The 20,844-nt window shown below is 63.6% G+C and overlaps 1 protein-coding gene across 7 annotated transcripts in view; it reads left to right on the forward strand.

Moving 5' to 3' along the window:
- The window catches only part of MAD1L1 (mitotic arrest deficient 1 like 1), a 317,342-nt gene that overhangs the window by 168,879 nt on the left and 127,619 nt on the right, over positions 1 to 20,844 (forward strand). For 6 of the 7 annotated variants that reach the window (XM_053893964.1, XM_053893967.1, XM_053893966.1 and 3 more), the window contains one exon: positions 12,206 to 12,262. The exons of the other annotated variant lie outside the window; for it this stretch is intronic. In XM_053893964.1, coding sequence (XP_053749939.1) covers positions 12,206 to 12,262 — 57 coding nt within the window. The remainder of the gene's footprint in view (positions 1 to 12,205; positions 12,263 to 20,844) is intronic. 7 annotated transcript variants of the gene reach the window in all.

Consider the following 20,844-nt stretch of genomic DNA (forward strand, 5'->3'; position numbering starts at 1 on the left):
TGTGCCTCCTGGCCCCCAGCAGGTGGCAGCAGACGAAGCACCAGGTCCTGCTCCGTTCAGGCCTGCGGTGGGGCGGGGTGGGGGGTGTGGGGGCTCCCCAGCCCTGTCTCCTTCTCTCATCGCCAAGACTCCCCTGGCCTCCCTCTGGCCTCTCTCAGAACCTGTGCCAGGAGAAGAGGAGGGTGTCCTCCCCCTCCTCCCCGGGAGGCCGAGGTGGCTGCCTGGCACATGTCACAGGAGGGCGCGGGGTAGGGGTGAGGATGGGGGTCTGGGGCAGGGGTGGGGTGGCGATGCCCACCACGTGCCAAGTCTCAGAGCTCCTTCTGCCGGGGGACCCGGTGCCCGACGAGTTCAGTCCCGTGCCAGCTGCTGCTGGCACTCAGGGACCCCTGCTCTCGAGTTGGCCGTGGGACCAGGACCCATCACGCGGTGTGAGGGAGCCGGTGGGGGAGCCCCGTCTCGCCCACTTGCGGTGACGTGTGTCACCCCCGCAGCAAGGCCCACGCCGTCTGATCAGGGTGTGGGGTGGGACGCGGTGCTCTGGCGGCCGGAGCAGGGGCAGCCTGGCCGCTTGCCGGGACCGCAGGGCTCCCTGCCGCGCACGTGCGCAGAGAGGCGCACACGCAGCCAGTGGCGCTTTGTGCGCTTGGAGGAGGGCGGTGGCTCTTTAGCGGGGGTCTCGCGTGGAAGGGAAGAGGCGGAGATGCGCCAGATACCGCGTTCCCCTGCTCCTTCCGTGCAGCCCGTCGGTGGCACGGAGACCGGGCTCGCTCAGTGGCCGCCTTGCAACTAGCGACCATTCTCACGCAGGCTCTCCCGTGGCACCAGGACCGCCCCGGTTCCCCCATGAGAGGCACCCCTGACCCGCTTGTCACCCAGGAGGAGGTCTGGGTTAGGGAGAAGGGGGCCCAGCTTTAGGATCTAAGCCCATAGCAACACAAGGAGGGGCTTTGGTGGGGGGGGGGGGTCTTGGGTTCAGGAAAGTCTTGGGGCGAGCTCCCAGATGATGTGGACGTCATGCCTGCCATCGGCGACACCAGCAGGAACGGGGTGGGCACCGTGTGGCAGCTGGAGCCAGACCGGGGACCCAGGGCCAGCTCTGCCTCTCCTGCTGTCACCTTCTGTGACCGGCGTCCATCTCCTGACGGGTGTTGTCCTGTCCTGTCCCCTGGCCCCGTGGGTGGTGGCTGTCTCTGCAGAACAGGGGAGGAGGGAGAGCACCCGGGGGCATTTCCCCGTGCTCGGGTCAGGCAGGGCGAGGGTCCCGGCTCAGGCTGCGGATGCGGTCCCCCTGAAAGCTAGCAAACAGGTCCCTCGGGAGCTGGTGGGGTCGGGAGAGAAGGGCACGGTGCTGCTGTGCTGGGCCCTGTGGGTGGTGGCTGTGGACTGTGAGTCGGGGTCTGCTCTGTTTAGTTTTCTGCCCACTCCCGGGTCTGGGAGCCTCATGGACGTGCCAGAAGGCAGGGACAGAGCCTTACCTTGAGGCGAGGCACCGAAACCCAGATGCTGGCCTGACCTGCGTTTGGCCCCGACACGCTCCCGTGGAGCCGAGTCCTGCAGACCCAGGCGTCCCGTTGATGGAGGGCGGGCACGTGAGGGTGCCGGTGGGTTCACGGTCTTCATAGGGAGCATCTGCTCTCTGGCGGCCTGAGGGGCCTGGCCAGACCCTCCTTCCATCTCCAGCCTGACCGGTTTGGGGGACAGACCTCCGGGTCCGGACTGTCCCCCGCAGGGCAGCTCGTCACGGGCACGCAGGGTCCCCGAAGCCCTTTCTCCCGTCTCTCGGCCGTGGGGCTGCGCTCCAGACAGGAGTCCCGACCCCTCCCTGCCTGCAGGCCTGGGCTGCGACCTCAGCTCTGCCTACCTGCTTCCTGACCCCCAGCGGGTAGGCAGCCTCGGGAGAGGCCTGGGGCCCAGTGTCGGGCTTGGGCCGGGACGGCCTGCTGGTCCAGTCCAGCGGCCGCAAGGTAGGGAACAGTCACGGGTGCCCCAGCCTTGCCTCCGCGCCCCCCCCCCCCCCCCCGCCACCCCCCAGGGTCACAGAGGCCACATGCTGACCCCGGATCCTGTAGGCCACAGAGTGCCGCCCTCCAGGGTTCAGGGGCTGTTTTCCCGTTCTTATTTATTAAACAGGAACATTTTATGTATCAGGATCTCGGAGAGCATCAAAAGCTGCTCCAGGGGGCCTGACAGAAGTTTATTCGTTGAGCATCGTGTGTTGGCACACAGCGAAAAGTTACGTAACTTCATAGAACCTGGTTGTTAAGGTTCCTTAGTGCCTCCCAGTCAAGCCATCCGTCACGGCGCCGATGCAGGCAAAGCGCCGGGGGCACACGGAGGCCCAGGACGAGCAGCCTTGCGCCGAGCGCTCGCTGGCGAGCCCCCGGAGTCGCTCCCATTTTGTTCAACCGCCTTAAGGAGCCGCGGGGAGCCGCGAGGTGCGTGCAGGGAGAACACCCCCACGGCCCGCGGGGTCCGATTACGGCGGCGGATTAACTCTCCGCGGCTCCCCGCCCGCCTGACGGATTGCCGGTCTGGAAGGCAAGGTCCAGGGGGACGGAGGGAGAGAACATCGTTGCCATGCCGCCGCTCGGCGCGCCTGGCGGGGGTGGGGTGTGCACCTCTCTCTCTGCCTCTGCCCACCGCCACCTGCTGCTTTTCCCTTTCGTTTCCGGGCGGGCTCTCTTTCCTTCCTTGTTGTCTTTGTGTTCGGTCCTCACGCTGTCCTTTACGTCTTCTCTCTCTCACACCCCGCTCTCTGCCACGGCTGCCACCTGCGCTCCAGCCCTCACCCCGGGCCCCCGTGGCTCCTCACTCGGGTCAGCGGGTCAGCCTTGTCCGTAGAGGGCCAGGTGGTAAGTTCCGTGGGCTGTGTGGCCACACGGTCGGCTCTGTGGCTGTGGCAGCTGGAAGGCAGCTTCGGGCCGTCTGTGGATGGTGGGGGCTGCTGTGTCCCACTGAAACTTTACCGGCAAAACAGGTGGGGGGGCCTGGGATTGGGAGGCCGGCTGTGGTTGTCGGATGCCTGGTCTAGCCCCGGCTCTTCCTGGGACCCCCGGGATGCTGCTGCTTGATGTGAAGCCACCCCAGCAGCGTGGGGCTCCCGGGCCCGGTTGGGTGGCACTGGGCCCCACGCGGCCTGTCCGGCACAGCACGCGGTATGCCCTCACACGGGCCGCGCCAGTGGGCCCCCCTGTTCACTGATGGGAAGGATGGGGGCGGGGCGAGTTTGACGAGGTCCCTGCTTCTTTCCAGGCGCTGCAGTTCCCTCGCTGAGCTTAATCGGGTGGTTCTAACGTGGAGCACGTCTGAGTCCGGCAGACACGGCCCAGTGAGGCGGACCGGGGAATGCTGAGATTGGGAGAATCCCAGCGGCCCGTCTCTAGTGAAGTTGGTGCCACTTTGCGTGGAGTTTATTTATTCCGTTTAATAAAGCGGCTGCAGAGGTTGATAGCGCGCGTCACGAACCTTCCTCCGTCGACCGAGCTATAAATATGCAGCTCGTGCTGCTCTGATCCAACATATCAGCCCGATTTGTTTTTCCAATTTATTTAATTAAAACAGATAATGGTGCTGTTGGCTTCAGGAAGGTGTGAGGAAAAATCCCGATTTCACATGGCGGTGGGTCCGAAAGCGCTTCCCTCTTCCAGCACGGGGAGGATGGCCGCCCCGATGCTACCAGCCGCCCGCCCCGCGCTGCCTCTGCGAGGGTCCGACCGCAGTGCTTGCGCCCTCCTGCCCTGGCTGCGGGAGGGGTGGTTTGGCCTCCGGAGGAACCCCGGGGAGCTCACAGATCCGCGCTACTTACAAACGCCGTCTGGTCGTTCTCCTTGCACAAAGACCTCAGGGTGACTGTCCTGGAAAAAAGCGCCCACAACACCGTGGAAAATCTCGAGGCAGCGTTAAACTGTATTATAGACAAGGGTAAACAAGCAGGGGTGAGTGAGAAGAGCCGGGCCCGGGGAACCCTCCGTGGGGAATGCTCCCCAGCGTGCAGGTGGGAGACCCAGGGGAGGCAGACGTCGTGGGGAGGCACTGGCTCCCGTGCTCGGGACAGAGGTGGGAGGCCCGTGCAGGACGCCTCAGGGAGCCCCGGCCTGCGCGTGTCACTACCGGCCGCCCCGTGGGTCGGGCCGCTGCCCCCTCCTGCGCTCTGAGAAGGGCGGGCGCTAGGCTTGCGGAGCCGGCTGCCGCCAGCTCCGCGGATGTGTGATCGGCCCATACGAAACGACAGACACCCGAGGGGTGCGGGGTGGTGCCGCGCTGACCCCACCGCTGTGGCTCGTCGTCGCCCCCGCGTCGCCCGGCCTCCCCCACAGGCCATTTTTGTAGCGGGAGCAGAGTGTGATGTGCTGTCTCGGCGGATCCAAGCTCGTGACGCCGAATCATCAGCGTGCTCCTGTCCCCTTGCTGCGTGTGAGGCCCCCACGTCTCATTCCCCTCACGCCCGGAAGCGAGTACGCTCTCACCCGCACCCCGTTTCTCCCACCTGGCCCCGGCCGACCGCCTTGCCGCTCTCCCTTCCTGCCAGCTGGGCGTCCTCAGGGTCTGCGTGTCCGCGAGGGTTTGCAGCGTTTTCACGTGTCTTCCTTCCTTTTCGCTTCACGCAGTGTCCTCCGGGTTCCTTCATCTTGTCGCAGATGACGGCGTCTCATCCTTTTCTGAAGCGAAGCAACGCTCCATCGTGTATGGGTAGCGCGTTTGTCCGCCGTCCACTGGCGGCGCCTCGCCTCGGCTCTTTGCGTGTCTGGGCCGCCGTGAGCCGGGCCGCGGAGAACCTGGGCGTCCGGGCCTTCTTTGAGAGGGAGCTTTCGTTTCCTTTTGACACGTTCCCAGAACGGGAACACCGGATCGTGCGGGTCATACTTGTAGTTTTAAGTTTCTGAGGAGCCTCCGCACGGTTTCCCCTGGCGGCTGCGCCCGTTTGCGGTCCCCCCAGCGGCGCGCGGCGCGTCCCTCAGCGACGCTCGCCGTCTCTCGTCTCGTTTAGCACACCCGCCCTCGCCAGCGTGAGGGGCACCCGACCGGTCCCGACGTGCGTGTGCCTGATGCTGCGTGTGCTGAGCGCCTTGTCGTGGACCTGCCGGCCGGCCGAGTTTGCGGCGCCCTGTCGCGGATTGGCTGGGCGTCCGTGTTCTCGGGGAAAACTGTGCATCCTTTGCCCACTGTTTGTTTGGGTGTTTGGTGATTTGATATCGGGTCGCACGAGTTCCTTACATACGCGGTTGTTAACCCCTTATCCACGTACGGTCCGCAAATTCTGTCTCCCACCACCTTCCGTTTTGTCAGTGGTTTCCTGTGCGGGCAGAAGATTTTTAGTTGGATTCAGAGCCACCGGTTTGTTTTTGCCTTTGTTGCCTGTGCTTTTCATATCAAATCAAAAAAAAAAAAACAAAACAAAACAAACCATCACAAAGATGAATGAGCCTTTCCCGTTTTCTTCTTGGACTTTTATGGTTCCGGGTCCGTGTTTGGAGTTGATTTTGTGCGTGTGGTGTGAGACTAGGGGTCCACTACTGTTCCTTTGCATGTGGACATCCAGTTTCCTCAAGGCTGTTCCTTGAAGAGCCTGTCCTTTCCCCGTCGTGAATCCTTGACAGCTTTACTTCTGGGCTCCCTGTTCTGCCGCGTCAGTCTGCATGTCTGTTCTTGTGCGGGCGTTACTCTGTCTTGATTACTGCGGCTTCGTGGCGGCTTGAAATCAGGAAGTGTGATGCCTCCGGCCTCGCCATCCTTGTTTAAGATTTCTTTAGCTATTCAGGGTCTTCTGAGGTTCGGTACATATTTTAGGATTACTTTTTCTGTTTTTGTGACAAATGCCATAGGGATTGCATTGAATCCGGAGTTTCCTTTGGGTAACGGACATTTTACAAAACGTATATATTAATTTATTTTGAGCGAGAGAGAGGAAGAGAGAGCATGAGCGAGGGAGGGGCAGAGAGAGAGGGAGAGAGAGCATCCCAGGCAGGCTCCGTGCTGTCAGTGCAGAGCCTGATGTGGGCCTCGAATTCACAAACCGGGAGATCACGACCTGAGCCGAAAGCAGCAGTTGACTGCTTAACCGGCTGAGCCACCCAGGCGCCCCAAGTAATATGGACGTTTTAACAGTATTAGGTCTTCCAGTCCGTGAGTGTGCAATGACTTTGTATTTGTTTGTGTTTTGTTCGGTTTCTTTGGTCAGTGTTTTACAGTTTTCAGTCTATAGGTCTTTCACCTCCTCCCTTAGATTTATTTCTGGGTATTTTATTGCTTTTTTGATGCTGATGCAGTAGAATTGTTTCCTTGTTCAGATTGTTCGCTGTCAGCCTATAGAAACGCATCTGACTTTTGCGACGTGAGTTACGAATCCCGTGACTCTACTGAATTCGTTGGTTACCTCTAACAGTTTTCTGGTGGCGTCTCATTTCCCGCATGTACGGTCATGTCACCTGCAGGGACAGTTTTACTTGTTCCTTGCTGACTGGGACGTCTGTTTCTTTTTCTTGTCTGATTGCTGTGGCCAGGACTTCGAGTACTGTGTTGAGTAAGCATGGAGACGGTGGGTGGTACCTAATTAATTGTTATCGTGAAAGCGTGTTGATTTTTGTCAGGTGTTTTCTTTGTATCTGTTGAAACGATCGTGTGATTTTTATGCTACGTTCTGTTAATATGTTGCGTGCCGTCGCTTGATTTGTGGATGTTGAGCCGTCTTTGCATCCCAGGGATAAATCCCACTTGGTCACGGTATGTCATCCTTTTAACGTGCTGTGGAGTGTGGTTTTCTAGTACTTTGTTGAGGATTTCTGCATCTGGGTTCATCAGGATACCGGCCTGTGGTTTTCTTGTAGCGTCCTTGTCTGGCTTTGCCTCGGGCTAATCTTGGCCTCGTAAGATGAGTTTGGAAGTGTTCTTTTCTCTTCCGTAGTTTTGGAGGAGTTTGAGAAGGATTGGTAATAATTCTTGAACTGGTCTCGGGCCTTTCTTTGTTGGGAGATTTTTTTTTTTATTACTGATTCAGCCTTCTTGTTATTGTTCTGTTTGTATCTTCTGTTTCTCTGTGGTTTATCCTCCAGAGCTTGTGCGTTTCTAGGAGTTCATTTGTTTCTTTCTGATCGTTTGCTTTGTTGGTAATTGTATCTGGTAGTCTCTTAACGACTCTTGGCACCTTCGAGTGGTCTCTCGTAACACGTCCTCCCTTGTTTCTGGTTTAAGTCTGTCAGACTTATTTTTAACTGAGTTTCACTAAATGTTTGTCCGTTTTGGTTATTTTTTCAAGACACCGGCTTAGTTTTGGTCATCTTTTCCGTCCTCACCAATGGAGAGTTCTCTCAGTCCACCCTCTGTGGGGCGACAGCTGGAGACCCCTGTCCGGCCACCTTGCTGGCGTCCCAGCCCAGTGCTTCTCCTGGCTCATTGTGGGGATGCAGCACCTTTGGGACTGGCCTCTGGTTGTCTCGCTCCAGATTAAACCTGTGGCAGCGGTTCTCAAACTCGGTGCACATTGGGATGGCTGTGGGCCCCTTCCTCAGAGGTGTGGGGGGTGCTGGGCTGAAACGCTGTACCTGTGGCGAGCTCCCGGGCGACGGGGCAGCTCCGGTCCCTGGCCACGCTGAGAGCCCTGCCCCAGCGTGAGCCCCCGGGGCTGCCACACGGGAGGGACCGAGCCCTGCACGGGGTCCCGGGCTTCTCCACGGAGCGCCTCACAGGGCTGGGCGTGCTCTGGGGCTGGGAGAGGCGCTGGCCGCCCGGGTCACAGGGCTGGCCTCGGTGGCGTGGACGCCTCTACCTGCCGGGCTGCGGCAGCCGCGGCCGGCTGGCTTCGGGCCGTCACCTGGCCCTGTGAGCAGGCTGCCCGCTTAAGGTGCCCGCGGGTCTGTTTTGTGGCCGCCGTCCACGCTGGGGGTGCGGGCGGCTCTGCTCGCCCCTCGCGGCCTCTGCTGGGCAGAAAGCACGAGTGGGTCTGGGTCCTGCACCCGGCGGGGCCCGCGGACCCGCAAGTGCGGCGGAGCAGAGGGGCCGGCGGCCCGAGGCCTCCGGCTCCTTCCCTGCACGTGCCCTGCGACTTTGGGCGTGCCCCCTCCGTGGGCTCTGACTTCCCCTCCTCCTGGCCAGGTGTCCTCGCGTCCTCCCGGCTTGGTCGGCCAGCTGCGGCAGCCTGTCGAGGCCTGCGGGGACTGCCCCTCGGCCGTGCCCGGGCTCCCGCGCTGGCAGGGCGCTGGCTCTTCATACATAGCAGCTTCTCACCTCTGGGTAAAAATAGCGACGCGAGGTCTTGGTGCAGCCTCTGCCTGTCACAAGTGGCGCGTGGGCCTGGGGCACGAGTCTGAGTGCAGCGGCCACCCGGGGGCCCGGCCGGAGGACGTGTCCCCGAACCGGGAAGTGCCGTGTGAGCTGCTGGGCTGACGCGGCTCTGTGGCCACCCCGGCCTCTCCGCACGCCCCGTCCCCCTCACGCGTGCTCCCGGGCGTGCTGCCTCCACGCACGGGCACTCCCGCCAGCCCCTCTGATTTGCAGACCCCCGGTCGGCTGGGCTGCAGCTCCAGGGTCCGAGGCCTCCCGCGGCTGCTGCGGGCGTCTGTTCCCCGCAGGTGGTGCCTCCAGCCTTGTCACTGCGACCGGCCCTGTGGACCAGCCTGCTGCTCCCTGGCCCCCGCCTCCCTTCTTAGCCCCCTGCCAGCTCCGTGCCTGCAGAGCCCCCCTCTTGCCATCACCTCAGGACCCCCCCGGCGTGGAGGACGAGCACCAGTGTGAGGTCACTGGTCACAGGCGGGCCAGGGGCCGGCAGGGTCACAGGAGTGACACCTGACTCCCGTGCAAGGCACGCGGTCCTGCCTGTGGAGGACACACGCGTACTCCTGCAGCACCCACCCCCCCACCCCCCCTTCCCCCCCCCACCCCCCCTTCCCCCCCCAGGTCCCCAGAGTGTGAACGCCGGCTGCAGGGAGGAAGCTGCCCCTCCTGGGAGCCTGGCCAGAAACTGCAGTGTGTGTGCCCCGCTTGGACTCCGTCCAGAACACGGGCAGTGACCACTGCTCCCCGGCCCCCAGCCCTCATGCACCTGTGCAGGGGCTTCAGGCGCACCGGGTGCACGTCCTCCTCTCCTGGGCCGTGAGCCCGGCCCTCTGTGTGGCCTCAGCTCCTCGGGTGTTGTGAGTGGAACAGCCCAGGGGGCGTGTGGGTGGCCGGGTGGCGCTCTGCTGCTCAGGGGACAGCCCGGCTCTAGCACAAGTGTCAGGGATGCGGCCGGAGTCACCGCAGGGCCAGGCCGGTGCTGCCGGACAGGCCGGCCCAGCAAGCAGCTGCCGTCTGTGAAGACGGGACCCCACGGGCAGAATCGTGTCTGCCCGCCGCCTCGGTCGGTGCTGCTCCCAGCCGTGTTCCCCAGCTGCCCCGGACGTGCCTGCACGGGTGCAGTGACGCCTGTAGGGACAGTACCACAGAACGAGTGACCGGCTGAGGCCCAGTGGATGGGCTTTGACCAGCGGCCTGTGTCGTGTCCCCTTCTCAGTCCTCCGGAAAGGCTGGCGTGTTGGAGCTGGTGGGATCTCGGCAGGTGCAGGGGATCGTGGTGTCCGGGCCGGGCCTCCCGCGGGGTGGGTGGACACGGCCGGCATGCCACACGGGCGCCTTGTCCGCATGGGCCACCGTGACTTAGGCCTGGTCGCTGACCGCACCGCTTCACCTTAGCGTGCTCTGGGGAGGGCGGGGGGGCACGTTCACGTACGTGTGCTGTTGGGGAGGGGGGGGTCTGCGGAAGAGGCGCCAAGCACTGGAGGAGGCCTGTGAGGCATCGGCTGTTTTGTTCGTGGCCGGCGCGCTAGGAAGGCCCGCGTTTCCTGCTGGGAGAGCTCGCAGAGCGGCCGCCGTCCAGCAGGCGTCTCACCGGGGGCCCACGCTGGGTCATCGGAGCCCGTCACTCAGGGGCGGTGGGCTGCCGGGGCCGCTCCTCTGCACCCCCGCCCTCTGCGCGGGACGGCCCCTGCGTCTCTGGACGCCTCCCTTCTCCCCGGCTCGGCAGCGTGGGGTGGTGCCCCCCGCCGTCCTGTCGCGTCTGTGGGACACGTGAAGCGTGGCCAGTCCCTCTGGCATTGGCTTCCCGGCCTGGCAGAGGGCGGGAGAGGCTCCCGGCCTCCCTCTGCGGCCCGAGTTTTCCTGAAACTGCTTCGAGGCTCGTCTGCCTCAGGGACGTGAGGCGAGCGCTCGTTTCCCGACGCCGCGTGGACGCTCCTGCGGACAGGTTTCTGCCAGTTACTCTGGTTTCTCGGGGTCTCTGCAGCCCTCGTGCTCTCTATCGTATAGCAGCCCCGTTTCATAGCCCGGGTCACACGAACGCCCGAGGAGCACGCCGCCTGGGTCCGCTTCACGCGGCGGCTGGGGGTTTGAGCGGAGCGCGGAGCATCGTGGATCGGCCTCTGCCTGTTCATCCTGGCGTCCGGGCCTCGGCTCACCTGTGTCCTCGCAGAGGCCGTAGTGAAGTGTCCCGCACACGTCGGCGGAGTTCTGGCCTCACCACCTGGCCGGGGGGCCCTCTCTGCGGCCTGGACGTCCCGGTGGCCACCACTGCGTTTCTGTGGCTGGCTCGCCGAGCGTGCGTGCAGGCCTGTGGCCGGCTCCCGGCGTGGCCACGGGCAGACGCGGCCCTGCGCTCTCCGCCTCTCCCGGCTGACCTCACAGGGGGGCCGCCGGCCGCACCTCCGTGTGCACGGCCGCGCCACAGCGTGCTGGGTCACCCCTGCCGGAGGTGGGGGGGGCAGCCGGTGGTTTCGGATCTCAGCTCTGCGGTGCCGGCAGGGGCGGTTTTGCGTCCATCAGCTGGGCGCACGGTTCGGTTTCCTGGGAGCGCATCGTGGGCTGGGTCGCCGAGCGAGAGGGGAAAGCCAAATCACCTTCCCGAGCGGTTCCCTGGTTTTTAACCCTCCCCGCCACGGGACGGGGCCTCAGGCCCAGCGCTTGGTCCTGATGCTGGTGTGCGTTTTCGGTTTTCAGCCGGGTTTCGTAGCTGGAGTTTTGGGGCTGCCGTGCCGTGGCAACGATTCTGTGCCGCCCGCACTCGCCCCGTTCTCGGTTCTCTTGAGAATGTCGCTCTGGGTTCGCGCGGGCTCGCAAAGTACCCACGAGCTTTTAGCGGGAGCCCTGGCCTCGGAAGGGTTGGCGCACGCGGACATCGTCACGAGAGACGCGGGTCTCCCGCGGCCTGAGGACCCAGTGCCGCCGGCCTCTCCCTTCGCGCCTCAGGAGCCGCGTCCTGGGACCCTCCAGAGTGTCCTGAGAGTCACGGCAGGAGTGACAGCTGTGTGTCTGTCCCCTGCCGCTCCAGGAAGGACAGGGTCTGCGGTGTGGCAGAGACCCTGTGGCCGCCGCCGGGTCCCCAGCAAGCCCGGTGCTTCTTCAGGGAGGTGGGTTCAGCCTCTCGCTGGCGGTGTCCAAGTAGCGGCCCCTCGACTCCCTTAGTACACCTGCGCTCACTGTTTCCGGGCAGGACGGAGGCCTTTTTCTCTCCCCGCGTGAGCGTTTCCTGGCCTCTTGCTGCTCAGGAGGCGTCGGTGCAGGACCACGGACAAGCCACGCAGACCACGCTCGTGGGCGTCGGGACTAGGCGCACATGTGAGCCAGCAGCGCCCGGGTGTGCCTGGCCCGGCTCTGGGCGCCGGGGGGGCCGCTCTGGAGTTTGGTCTGCTCCCTGTTCCACGGTGGTGTCCGTGGAGACGTAGCGTGCCGGCTGGACTGGCCAGGCCCGCGCGGCCACCCCTGAGCTCCCGCCTGGGTCCCTGGGACCTGGCCGGGCACCGCCATCGGCTCCCACGGTCGGGAACCTCCTTTGCCTCTCTGCCCTGGGGCAGTACGGGCCGGGCCCCCGGGACGGTCCTGCTGGTTGGGGGGCGTCCCGGATTTTCCTGGATGTTGGTCCCGTCGGGAAAGTCCCCCTGATTGCTTCTTCCAGGACGTGAGCTTTCCAGGAGGAGGTGGATTGCAGCCCCACTCTTGCAGGGGCGTGGAAACCGCACCCCGGTCGTCTCCACGCGTGTAACTGCATCGCTGTTTTGGGCAGCAGGTGTGGGCGTGTGCTTGCGGGTGTCTGCTGGCCGCCCCCCGGTCACCTCCTCCAAACGGCGGGAACGTAGGGCCACCTCCTCGCCCCCGGGGCCCCTGTGCGCAGCAGGCAGCGTGGGCGGTGGAGATGGGCAGCGGGAGGCCCACTGACCCTGCTTTCTGTCTTGTCTTGAAGGCTCAGCTGTCCCAGGCCCTGGAGGAGCTGGGAGGCCAGAAGCAGAGAGCAGACATGGTGAGTCCCTCGGTGGTGGTCTTTGTGGCCACAGGGAGCTCAGGGTGGGGGTGCCTTAGACCTTGGGTGTGAGGAGATCACGTCAGGTGCAAGCCTGGGGGTCCCTGATGGCCACGGCCCTTCCTGTCGTCAGAAACACCGGTGGGAATGGAAAGGGTGTGGTGGGGCTTGGAAGCCGGGTGCTGGGTCCCCAGCGACGGGCTGGTGTGGGGCCGTCCCCTGGTTCACTCTGACTCGGGGCCGACCACACACCTGGTGCCCTAAGTCGTGACCCATCTAACATAGAGCAGACTCGCACACCCTCCTGAGCGGTGCAGGGCCCGCGGCCTGGCGATCCATGCCTTGGCGCCCATGGCCACGTCGTCCTCAGGCTGTCCCCCAGTGGCCGGCCCACAGCGGCCCCACCTCCTGGGGTGTGCACCCTGCGGTGGCCGCCAGGCTCCACAGCCCCTGTTCCCCTGCTGAGCTTGCGGAGCCCCCCAGCCACTTGGCAGGTTTCCTCTCTGCGTGTTCTCCTGGGACCATCCCCCCGTCTGCCCTGCACCCCCACCCCCCGGGGCTGCGTGCAGAGCTGGGTGGGGGCAGGGGGCAGGCACTGCCGACCCTGGCCTGGGTGCCCAGTACCAAACGGCTTCCTTACCTTGTGGGACGGACCGCGCCCTTGTGCCACACAAGCCACAAGGCCCGTCGCGCTGCTGCGGTCACGGTCTGGCCTCTGTGGGGACCTAGCCACCAGGGTCACAGGAGGGCCACAGGCCACATTTACAGGTGTGCTGGGACTGCCCCACCCCAGGACGCAAGCCATCCAGTTGGGATCGGGGCTGCGGGGTGAGGAGTTGGGGTGGGACCTGGGGCGCACAGCGCAGCTCAGGCTTCCTAGTGTGGTGTCATATCTTGTCGGTCCCTGACTTTGAGCGGGTCACCTGGCCTTCACCTGCAAAATAAGAGTGGCCCACAAGGGGACATGCCACGTCCTTGGACTTGTTTCGTCCGTCCTGCAGTTGTCCCCCTGGCCGCTGGGTGTCCTGTCTTAGCACTGCTCTCGGCCATAGCACAGGGCAATGGAACACTCAGGAAGCAGCCGCCTGAGGCTGGCTGTGCTCAGAGCCCCTGACGGGTGGGGGTGAGGGAGAGTTGCAGGGGTGCATGGTGGGCAGTGGTTCCACTGGCCATGCAGAGGTAGATGCAGGGAGAGCATGAGTCCAGGAGTCAGAGATGGCAGGGTGGCCTGGGAGGCGGGTGAGGGAGTCATGGGTAGGATGGGAAGATTGGGGAGGGCAAAGCCGGAGAGAAACTTGGGCGTCCGAGGGGCCAGTGGATGCCTGGTGCCGGGTGCCTGGCCCTGGGGTCCGAGCTCCCGAGGCGAGGCCGGCCGGCAAAGCACCCGGGCATGTGTGTGTCCCGGGGGCCGGCGCGCAGAGCCTCAGGTTCGAGCCCTCCCAGGCCGCTCCAGCACCCAGGAGCCGGGCCCCCAGGGAGGGCGGCTACACCCATCGGGAGCACATCCTGCTGTCACACACGTGTTGTTCAAAGTGCACGTCGGCCCCGCTGGTCTTTGCGCCTTGGGGGCCCCTGTGGGTGCGTCCCGTGCCCTGAGTGTCTGAGTTCTCTGCGGCCGGCATTCATCGTTGACCCGTCTGTCACTCACGTGGGTTTACTCTCTGCCTCCGTTGTGTCATCTGAGTTGTTTCCCGCGTGTTTGTCTTCTCCTTCCCACTTGGAGGGAGAACAGACGTGGCAGTGGCCGGGCCGCTGTGGGTCCAGGTGCTCACTCAGGCCTGCGAGCCTCTCCTCTCCCTGCCTCCTCCCCAGGCCCTGGGCCCACCTCCTCTGGTTGGCGTCGGAGGAAGAGTGAGGCCCCACGTGGGGCCGGGGCTGGAGCTCGCAGTGACACGGGGATCGAGGTGACCCAGGATCTGGCTCCGCGGCCCTCGTGCGGTTTCGGTGACGGTGTTGGCGATGGCTCTGGCCGGGGGCACCCGTGGCCACTGTCCGTCTGGGTCAGGGACGCCCGGTTCCTGGGCCGCCTCTCCCAGCCTGCTGTTTTCTGGCCCTAAGTTGACTTGCTACTTAGGGAAGGAGAGAGGAAAAAAGAAAAACTTAAACATTTGTAGCTAATTGCAGATGACAAGACAAAGACAGTTTGCCTTTCTGTTATTAATTAGCAAACCTGTGCTAATTAGGAAGCATGGCATCATTCAGGCTTTTCTCTTTAAGTGCAATTAATATCACAAGGAAAGATGTCCTGGGCCACAGTTGTATCATTAACATCCCTCACCCTAATTAGATACGGCCGGCGGTGGCTGGAGAAATGAGGTTTTTGATTATAACTATAAAACTCGCTCTAATATTTGACATACTCCAGGGAGCAAGGAGGGAAGATTGATTTTCCGATTTAAGGGGGAATGACGCCTTCACGACTCTGGGAACGAAGCAGTCGTCCGCCCTGAGTACCGTTCCCCCCTATGGCTCCCGCGGGCTCCCGCTGCCAGCCTCTGGGCCTGCGCAGGGTCAGCCGGGAAGGGCTCTGGCGGGTCGGGTACTCCCCGGGGGGCTCCGAGGTGCGGCAGCGTCCCATTGGGGCAGGGCAGCATCTGCGAGCGAGCATGCGGCCCTCTCAGCCCGCACCGAGCTTCTCCCTGCCCGCGGTTTTCATCCTGAGACGCCAGGCTCGCTGGCTGTGGCTCTGAGGGGCTGGTGCGCGGATCACGGGAGATGCCAGTGAGAGCCGATTTTCAGCTCTGCGAGGGGCACGCACACCCGCGTGTGCCTGCTGATGCGTCTGTCACTGTGAAAACAGCGTCGAGGGCCAGGAAATCGGCAGAAGGGGTTGTGTGAGCTTCCATTGTTCAGTGCTGGCAGCCAGCATCCGTACGTGCCTGCCGCCCGAGAACCTGGCCTTATCGCAGCCTGCCAGCGTTGCCGGCTGCCTTCCGGAAAATTATTACAAGAACCTCCTGGTTCTCCGACTGACAGTGACTCATTCCACGTCCTGGATCCGTGCTGCCACGGGACCAAGCCAGGGTTGGGAGACCCCCCCGCTTCGATGGGAGAACTTCATCCGTGCTGGGCGAGTCACGAAGGCTCATGGGGGACATCGCTGCAGGGACCAGCAGGACCCGTGTCCCTGAGGCTGGTGGCCGTCTTGGGTTTGGGTCAGCCTGTTCATTCGCAAGGCTCCGTGCCCGCAGAGCAGTGTCTGTGTCCCGCCGCTGGGGCCCGGCATGATAGAGGGAGGCGTCAGGGCCCGAGACGGCAGGCTCCAGGAGCTGTAGGAGGGGCGGGGGGGAGGGGGGACCCGGCCCTGGAGGCTGCAGGGAGCTCGCCTTCCTGAGCCACCGTCTGAGTCAGTCTCTCGCAGGCGGCTGTGTCCCCAGCCTGACCCGGGCTTGACCTGCTGCACTTGCCTGGCCATCTGCTCTGAGCCGACCGGGATGGTCTGGACCGTTCTGTGCGTGTCCCGGGGCCTGGTCCTGCCCGCCTCCACTCACTCCCGGCATCTCCCGGTGTTTGCTGCTTCTGCAGCTTTATGCCAGCTGCTGGCCGTGTCCCCTCGGCTGTGTCCTCCTCCTGGCCGTGTCCCTCTGGCCGTGTCCCCGGCCGTGTCCCCCGCCACGTCCCCCTGGCTGTCCTGCTTCCTCGGCAGAGCCATGGAGGAGACAGGCCTTCGCTGCAGGAGGGCAGATCCGCTGGCTGGCCGGTGGTGCTTGGTGGCCGCGTTGTCTTCTCCGTGTCAAAGCGACGTCCTCATCGTCTTTGTGTGTCCAGTGCGTGGCCTGGAGCGAGCACCCCGAGTCTGCGAGCAGGTCGTGAGGTTGATTTGGGTCTGGCGTCTGCAGCCGGGTGGGTCCTGAGTGTCCCGAGCACCGGGGTGATCGTGGTGGTTTATTGACGCACGCTTACGCGGCCTGACGGCCAGCCGGGCGCCGTTCTGACAGCTGTGCAGACGTGAGCTCCCGGAGCCCTGTGGCGTGGCCCCGTTGGCGCCTGGCCTTACTCTTCAGGGGGCAGAGGCCTGGGTTCCGGCAGGTTCCAGCTCCAGTGACTTTGCGGCCACCGCACGCCTCTGCCTGGGCCTCCGGGACTCCTGTCCCTCGTGTCCCTGACCGCGCTGACCCACGTTAGCACAGACTGAAGGGCCGTCGGACGCCCTGGGAGTGGCTGTGTCGGGCCCCCCACCCACGCCGTGGCCAGCGCACCTTGCCGGCGCGTTGCCCGGCAGCTGCCCAGATTCGCTGCTGGGTGCTGGCTCCCGGGGGCGAGCGCCTGGGCCGGCTCGATGGGAGCCGGGGAGTTGGTTTTGGGAGAAGGGCTCGACGAAGCCTCTTTAGAATTTAGTGTCGAGCTGACCTGGGGGGCACAGGGCCACCCCCAAGAGCAGAGTCCCCAACAGGCGTTTCAGGGCCGGAGGGCTCTGGGTGAGTGAGGGATGCGGAGCTGGCCGCCACGCCCCGAGGGCTGCCTGGGGGCAGGGCGGCATGTGGGCGTGGGGCCCTCTGCCCGTGCCACACTGGCTCGTCTGTCCCCCGAGGCCTAGCATGTGGGCGTCCAGAGTCCAGCCCTGGGTCCCCTCCTCCCCACGGTGCTGCTCCACACTGGGCCCCGGTAGGGGCCAGCTCGAGGCTGTCCGCCCTTGGCCGCCGCAGTCCTGTCCTCGGATGAGGCTCCTGAGGGAGAGAAGGGGTCACGCACCCCGGGCTGGACAACTTTAAACACGTCTGTGTCCCGACACCGTATTTGTCAGGTCCCGCGAGTATCTGAGTCCCGCTTCTGGGCGCCCTTCTGACTCTCCGCACGCGTCTTCCACTTAGGCCCCCGCATGCGGCTTCCTTCACCTTCCCGTCGCCCTGTGCCGCTCCCGCCCCCTGGAATGTGTTTTCTGTCCCGCAGGGCCGAGTCCTCCCTCAGCTCGAGTTAAACGTCCTCTGCTTCCCCTTCATAGAGACACGTCACGTTCCCATTCCACGTTCACTTGTGGGCCTGTGGCCGTCACCATGGCTGTCATCCTTGTTGTGGGCCCGTTTTCGGTCACGCCGCAGCCACTGAACTCCGAGCGCTCCCGTGTGCCGGGCTGTGCTCGCGGCTGTACCCGGACCATCCCTCTTAGCCCTCACGGCAGACCCTGGTGCCGGGGTCGTCTCCATGACTCAGATGAGGGGACAGGTGCAGTGGCGGCCGGGCCGCAGGCCTGTGGGCACCGTGAGGCCTGCTCGCGCCAGCCGGCCCGCATGGACGCCGCGGTGCCACGGGGCCGGGCCCTGGACTTAGTTGTAAAGGATTTGCCGAGTGACGGGATGTGGACGTGGGGGGAGGCAGCTTGCGCCCCACCCGCCCCCTCTCCCCGAGCGGGGGCCCCTCTCCCCGAGCGGGGCCCGGTCTTTTTGGTTCCTCCAGCTTGCAAAGACCTAACGAGGTTGGTGATTTATCACCTCATGGGGATCCGTCTGTGTTTTGGGGACAGGGGTCGGAGAAGATGGTCTCCTAGCCTAGGAAATAAATGCTTCTGTTATTTCTGGCTCTTAATCGGATCGTTCCCAAAAGGAAAAGGAAACTCCCCAGTGCAGAGGGAACGCTTCAGCCCGTTCCTGTCTGGACCACGGAGACATGCTGTCAAAGTCCCCAGAGCCCCAGCCTGTGGAAGGGCTGACCCTTCGGTTATTTCCCTCGTCAGTGTTGTCTTAGATACCCTCGTGTCTTCTGTCCCGCGTGAGGGTGGAGGTCGCGGGTCGGGCCTCCCGGCGGAGTCCTCTGCCCGGAGCTGCTGACGCTCTGTGCCGCCGACTTCCGGTTCACAGCCTCTGGCCTCCCGGCCTTCTCTTGAGTTTGGTTTATCGTTTCCATCACTCGCACGTTGCTGTTCGCCCAGCTGGCGGCCCAGGTTCACCACGAGGCCCACCGGGCCCCTTGCGGGGTCAGGGACGCCGGAGAAGGCCGGCGCTCCCCCAGAGGAAAGGGAAGGCCCCGCAGCCCCAGCCCACAAAGCTGAGGCACGGTGAGGGTCTCTCACAGCCACACATGGAAATTGGTTATTTATCTTTAAAAGCCACGCGGCCCCTTCCAGCGGGGGCGTCCTCCGCGACAGACCTTCTCACGCTTGGCCCGGTTCTAAGTAAGACGTTTTTGTATCGTTTGAACGTCTCGAGCCTCGGCAGTGGCCTTCTGTGGCTCAGGTCCTTCTCAGCTGGCAGTTCCTGTCGTGTCCGCATTGAGCGATTTCGCTCCTGACCGTGTCAGTGAGTCTGCCGCATCCTCACTAGCTGCTGTGGTTCCTCTCCGAGCATTTGCCGCACGCCTTGCAGGTGTGTTCCTGGGGAGCCGGGCAGACGTGGTCCTGCCCTTGGCACCCACCGTCCTTTGCGGAGGCTCGGGCAGCCTGGGCTCTGCGACAGCCAGGGTCTGGCCAGTGCTTCCTTCACCGTGGAGGGGCCCCCGGGTCCACGGCCCACGGGGGAAGCTCGCACGACGGCCACGGCGGCCCTGCTCCTCTGGAGCCAGACTTGTCTTGTGCCTTCCCGACTGGGGAGTGTGGGAACTCGGGTGTCCTGGGGCCCACGGTAAGCCCCACCTGGCAGAGCGGCCTCAGTGGAAGGCGTTCTGTAGCAAAGCCTTTTCCTCTTCAACATCGCCGAGGTCGCCCGTGGCGACGTCGAGGGGTCCAGAGCCCGCAGAACCGTGGCCACGTGTCTGCTCCGTGCACGCGTTTTCTGGAGGGGGTTTGCCCTCATGGGATTTTCCTGGACTTTCTAACACCCCCACCCCCCATCTCAACGGCTGCTCTCCCGGAGGAGGCGGCCTCACAGCCTCAGCCAGCCCCTAGACCCACGGAAGCACGTGGACACCTCCCACGTGTTCCCAGGATGGGCTGCCCACCGTGTGCGGCTGGGTCTGGGGTGGCAGAGGCCATGCTGGGCTGCTGGCGCCCCTCTGCACCCAGGTGGTGCACGTTGCCCAGACTGCCTCCAGACCCGGGTGACTTTCAGCTTTCTTTCGGGTTTTTTCCTGCTAACACCCTGGATTTCTCCAGGTCTGCCTCTTGGGCCTTCCTGCCTCCGCTCACCACGAGCCTGTCACCTGCTGCCAGGCCGCCTGGCTGGTCTCTCCCACCCCAGGACGCTCCCACAGCCTGTTCCCTGGGTGGGTGGGCTGCAGGGGTCCCTAGAATCTTCTTAGCAAACGTGCTGGCGTAGGGAATGGCGCTGTAGCGTGAAGTCCTGCTTGCACACGCCTTCCGGTGGGGCTTCTTTTCTCTGGGGTGCAGGCGTGTCCCAGCTCGGGTGACCAGCTGTACTTGCCAGGAAGTTCCCCGGGAGAGCCACCGGTGGCTGCCGTGGCCTGCCTGGCCTGTCAGGTCAGGTGCGTCCCTCCAGACGGAACGGAACGTAACCAGGGCAGTCTGTTTCGGCCCCTCCCGCGCCTCCCCAAGAAGCAGCAGCCACTACAGGGACCTTCCTGGATGTGTGATGGGCCCAGAACCGAGCAGAAAGGTGGCCTTTGACCAGGATTCCCACTCTGACCTCAGTGTCGTCTCTTCTCTGGGACACCTGAGGTACCTGCCCAGACTGAGCTCTGGGGAGAGTCCCTGGGATGCACTGGGCCTTGGTCCCGTCAGTACCACCTGTGGTCCGTGGCCCAGGCGGACCCTCCCGTGCCCCGACCTGGGGGTGCACGCATCCTTCCTCTGGCGCCCCACGGTGCCAGGTTCACTGGGATCGTGTCAAGGGGGGCACACTTCTCTGCTCTTCCTGCCGGCTAGTGCTTTGTGGAACTGGGTAAGGCCCTGGGATCAAACCGTGTCTTCCCAAATGAAACTGAAATACGTGGCCTCTATTTAAAGGTTATGCTGCGCTAGTGAGCCGGCCGTGAGTGCCATTAGCATTAAAGTTTCATGACTCTTTGGAGCTGTGAGTGAGTGTGGCAAGCCAGGCCTGCTCTCCAAGAGGGAGGGACCTTGTCACCAGAGGAGACAGGCAGGTCAGAGGCTGGTCTGCTGAGCCTGGCGCTTGGGCAGGTCCGCCAGGGAGCCACGTGTCCTGTTCTCTGCTCTCGTCTGTTTCTGTTCAGGGCAGCGATCCCTTTGACAGTTCTACCTGTCGGTGTTCGTCGGTGTCCCCCCGCCCCCGCCCCATAGGTCTCATGCTCGGAGGTGAGTTCTGTGCCCGACACCACACTCTGGTTCTCAGAGATCAACAACATTGATGAGTCTCAGCCAGACTAACCAGCAGGAAGGGAGGGAAGGTGCAGGTGACCAACATCAGGAACGAGAGAGGAGACGTAACGCTTGTTGTTTTCCTGGTGGGTGTGAGGTGCGTCTCATTGTCGTTTGGGTTTGCATCTGCCTAATGGCTAGTGACGTGGAGCTGTTCCTCCCACGCTTGTTGGCCATTTGTGTATTTTCTTCGGAAAAATGCCTGTTCAGATCCTTTACCCATTTTCAAACTGGGTCGTCTGGCTTTTTGTTGAGCAATACGAGTTCTGCGCGGTTCGTCTTACGTCGTGTATACTGGGTTCTCATCGGGTCATTTGTCAATTGTCTTCTGACTCTCGAGCGTGTCCTTGGGTGCACACAGGGTTTGGATTTTATC

This window comes from Panthera pardus, unplaced genomic scaffold (genome assembly GCF_024362965.1).
Source record: "Panthera pardus isolate Hobbes unplaced genomic scaffold, ASM2436296v1 HiC_scaffold_4, whole genome shotgun sequence".
In the NCBI taxonomy this organism is placed as follows: domain Eukaryota; kingdom Metazoa; phylum Chordata; class Mammalia; order Carnivora; family Felidae; genus Panthera; species Panthera pardus.